Below are 4,613 nucleotides of genomic sequence, written 5' to 3' on the forward strand. Positions count from 1 at the left end.
GGTTGCTCTCAGACTATGACCGTGAACCGTATTCCATGAGGCATGAGAGCTGACCAATGAGCATATCTTTTGACGTCAGTAATGTCAGTAATAATAACAACAATGTAATAGGCCTATAACCACTACTAATAATAATAATAAGAAGAATAATTATAGCAGTAATAATAGCAACTTGTATTGTCATATTACATGTATAGAACTACTATAAATACTATAATACTATAAACAATACAATAATAATATTCATAAAGATAATAATTCGTTTCAAAGAAATACTATTTTTAGGGTTTCTTTAAAATAACATTTATTTCCAGCAAATTCATACAATAAGACATGTACAGCTTGCAACAGTTGAAGATCATTCGACTTCAATTATGTGGCATTTAAAAATGCCACATAATTTTGCAGCTGGCTAGCAATTTATAAATGAAAGATCCTTTATAGCATAAGTAGGCTAATATTATAATAATTCAATATATAATACAGCCAGTGGAAAATGATCAGAAAATAGTGAGAAAACAAAACTAGAGTAGGGAAAAGTGGAGGTGAAATCTCACGTCATTATTTAAACGTTGACAGGAGGTAATTCATGGGGTTAATATCAGCAACATACATGTTATCATTTACCCAATCAAATCGAGCTACTGGTGATGGTGCATGATGCACGAGTCATTTGATGGTAATGAATATGAAAATAGACAATATTATCTATTTTAGAAAATAGATAATATTTTTTTGAACGACAAAAAAATAGTGACGAATAGGAACAGCCTATCAGACCGACGTAAGGGTCCATAACCATAAAACAGACGATGGCTACCTGGCTGCGTCTCCGCTTCTCTGTACAGGAACTGGCTGAGCATTCTGGATTTGTCCACGAAACAACTTTCATTTTTTTTAAATGATCTCATCGATGGTAGACGTTATATTAGGTGTATGTACATTCTCAGCGGGAATAGCATTGTGTAATAACACTTTGTACATGGAAAATGAAACTATGAACATTAGGGCCTACACAAAAGAGACAACAAAAAAGAAAATGACCACAAGTCAGATACTATTATTTACAGCTGCTCGTAGCCCCCCCCCCCCCCCCCCCCCCAAAAAAAAAAAAAACACATCACGAGATTTCTCCAACACATTCAACACTTGTGGCTAGACGAATCCGTTACTTTACGCGTCATTCTGCCGTGACCGAGTTCATGGCAGGGCAGACACCGGCAGCCCTCACTGTTTGTCCGGCGTGTTGTTCACCAGCGGGCCGTACAGGCTGTTCGTGTAGCCCTGCTCCTTGTGCAACAGAGTCCTGTCCCGTATCAGGTCGCTGAACGCATAGTCCATCGGGGGTCTGAACCCCAGGGTGGGCATCAGCCCCGTGGTGGAGTACGGGGTCATGAAGGCCAGCCCCCGGCTGTGCGCGGAGTAGGCCAGCCTCAGCGGGTTGAGCCCCAGGTGGGTGCCTAGCGGGTACGCACTGGGGTCGGCCCCGAAGTGCGGGGCGTTGGGCTGGAGCGGGGAGAAGGCCGAGCGGTTGCTTAGCGTCATGGCCCCCGGCAGCATGGGCCGCGGGGCCGCGCTGCTGGCAGAGGAGGAGGACAGGGTGGGCTGGTGCAGCATCCGCTCCGCCGTCCACGTCTCCCCCTCGGAGCCCCGGGCCTTGCCGGCCGTGGCGGTGTGCGCCCCGCCGCCGTGGTTGAGGATCTGCTCGATGGCTTGGACCACGTCCTTCCCGCAGCCCTGCAGCACCAGCTCCAGCACGCTCCTCTTGTGGCTGGGGAACACGCGGGTCAGGATGTCGATGGCGTTCATGTGTCTGGAGGCCGCGGAGGACGGGGACGGCTCCAGCTCGTCCTTGTCCGTCTCTGAGCCCGAGTCGGAGCCCAGGGGACTGACGGAGCCCGGGGTGTCCCCGCCCGTGTCTTTCACGGTTTTGGACAGCACGGGGGATCCGATGCGACTGAACGACTCACCGTCGCCGTTCTCGGAGCCCGAGCCGCCGTGCCGGACGTCAGGGGAGGAGACGCCAGGCACCGAGTCGCCGTCGGTGGAGACCGTCTTGCCCGCGTTCTGTGGCGGGGTGTTGGACCCGGACAGCTGGCTCTTGCTGAACAGCTCGTACTTGTGGAGGCTCGAATCTATAAAAACAAACAGGAGGATATCAGAACGGTTCTGAATGACAGGCCTATGAGGGGAAAACGAATTGCTGTGAACGGGTTCTGAGATATGGGTTTCAAACTACCGGGCATGTAACGCCCGACATCATATATACACAAATATCTCACTTATGTCTAATGGGCTAAATGATTCACATTCCGGACGGAACATACGAAATACAGAAATACGCAATGCATTAGCATTCATGCATTAAGCAAACCCCCTGCACGCCAGATGTGTTCATTATTATGAACACATCTAAGCAAACGAGTAACTAACACACAGCATCATTGACACAATCAATATGCGCCATCGTCCCGTCGCACTCACCAGAGTTGCCCTCGGCGCCGACCGAGCCGAACACCTCGTAGTTCTGCCGCGGCGGGATGATGCCGTTGGCCGCGGCCAGGGCGAGGCCCTCGGCCGTCCCGTAGAGCAGCTGCAGCTCACGGGCCTCGTTCTCCTCCTGCGCCTGTTGCCGCCTCAGCGCCACCTGCGCCGCCATGACGCGCTGGCGCTCGGCGATCAGGGTGCACTTGGCGCACATGCAGTCCTTCCAGCGGCAGTAGCGCTTGTGGCCCTTGAGCGCGGACACCACGCCGTGGTTCCGGCAGCGAGCGCACTTGGGCGTGCGGGGGTACTTCTCGGATGCGCGCAGAAGGAGCGGGGGGCCGCGGAGGAGGCTGCTGGCCATGGACACCGGGATGGAGACCCCCGCCGAGCTGTGGTGGTGCACCTGAGACGCCGAGGACACCGTGGGGAGCTCCGGTCGTAGATCCATGCTCGCCTTTTTAAATCGTGACAGCACGACTTGACTTGACTTGAGTGACGGTCAAAAGTTGTGTTGAACGATTTATTCGCAGACTTTTTTAAAGATAACTTTGTCTTATTTTCTAGTGACAGACTGAACCGTTCCCGACATGTCTTGGCGATAAAGTGAAGCCAACGATAGCCTAGCTGTCGACTGAGAATAAAGATGTGGTCAGATACTAACCGAGCTGTCGGGAGATTGACGCGCAGGACCAGCGTGGTGTGTCGGGTCAAAAGTTTGGATCAGGACGAAGAAAAACTCTGAAGGCGTTGGAGTCAAATTAAAATCCAGAAATCGTTAACAAAGAGATGAGAATTCATGCCTGCTCGGCTTCTAAAGTTGGAGTTCTCCAAGACAGAGAGAGACGAGGTCGCTACTGGAAGCAGAAGCGTGAGACACTAACTTCCTGGGAGATGGCCAGTGGATACAGACCTTCTCTCTGCTCTCTATTGTTGCTCCTGCGTTTTCATTACACCAATTCGACAACAATGTGGCGTCTGCCATTGGCCGAAGGGGGAAGGAGCGCTCTGATTGGCTCGCTGGGTTTTTCAACTGTGTCCACCTTAGATCTTTTTTCTGATATCAAGTGTGTAGAATCGTACGGCGGCCCCGGATCGCTTCAATCAATACCCATGTTTTATATCGATGAGTTTTTCTGTTTTATAAAGCTAGTTTGATTTTACAGGAGACGTGGCAGGCCAGATTATATCGGTGGAGCCATCGTCTTTAAATAGCTTACTATACATTCATTCATCTCTTATAATATATATATTTTTACATTTAAGAAGTTAAAAGTATCATGCGTTTAGATGTTTTATTTTTTTTGGCAACGATATGTATATTATTAAAAAAAGAGAAGACCCTATTCGGTGTTTATTCCCATCCAGATGTGTGGTAAGTATGAGTTATTTTATTGTTAATCAATCAGAAATCAATCGATGGCATTAATAGGTGACTCTTGGATGCTATGAGCCCCTTTCTTTAGACATGTGATGGCAAAATAGTTGGCAAACCTAAACCGTTTGAGAACAGAGAATTGGAGGTTATTTAATGTGTCCCTATAGTTGCAAACATGATTTAGTTTATATTGAACAAGAAGTTTTTAGTTATAATGTCACTCTTTTAATTAAGAATAAGACATGTGCCATTTATGATTTATTATTTGCAATAGCCCATTTTGAGCATGGAAATAAAGCTTATATCTTGAAATGTTTTAGCAAAAATAAAAATGTATAAATTATTTTCTGTTTTCGTATTCGATGTTGTTACTAAAAAAATATTTTTAGTATTGGCTGAGTAGGCTACTTAATTATCTATAGTTCACAACTCAAAAATCAACCTAATAATTGAGGAACTATGGCCTTTGATATGCTGTTGTTAACTCATGTGGATCCTTTTTTAGTGACAATATGTGAGTCTTGCAGACTGAAGGCATATGAACATTTGTGAACCAATGCTGTTTATATTTGATTCATAATTATAATAGATCATTTTTTTCAAAGCGCAATAGCTAGGTAATCAGAGTAAAAACCGTTGTAAATAAATTGTTCATTGTGAACCTTGTGTCATATTTATTTGTGATTATATGTTATATTTGATACTATTGAAATAATAATTAAATATATTATTGATTGTATAATTAATTGTA

At 46.0% G+C, this 4,613-nt stretch overlaps 1 protein-coding gene across 1 annotated transcript; it reads right to left on the reverse strand.

Moving 5' to 3' along the window:
* Positions 1-1,227: 1,227 nt before the first annotated feature.
* Positions 1,228-2,935, reverse strand: dmrta2 (DMRT-like family A2; the record flags this gene model as incomplete). The annotated part of the gene is made up of 2 exons (XM_079739115.1): positions 1,228-2,135; positions 2,485-2,935. The coding sequence occupies 2 exons, from the start codon at positions 2,933-2,935 to the stop codon at positions 1,228-1,230; spliced, it is 1,359 nt and encodes a 452-aa protein (XP_079595241.1).
* Positions 2,936-4,613: the final 1,678 nt, after the last annotated feature.

This window comes from Pollachius pollachius, assembly GCF_949987615.1.
Source record: "Pollachius pollachius genome assembly, chromosome: 7".
In the NCBI taxonomy this organism is placed as follows: domain Eukaryota; kingdom Metazoa; phylum Chordata; class Actinopteri; order Gadiformes; family Gadidae; genus Pollachius; species Pollachius pollachius.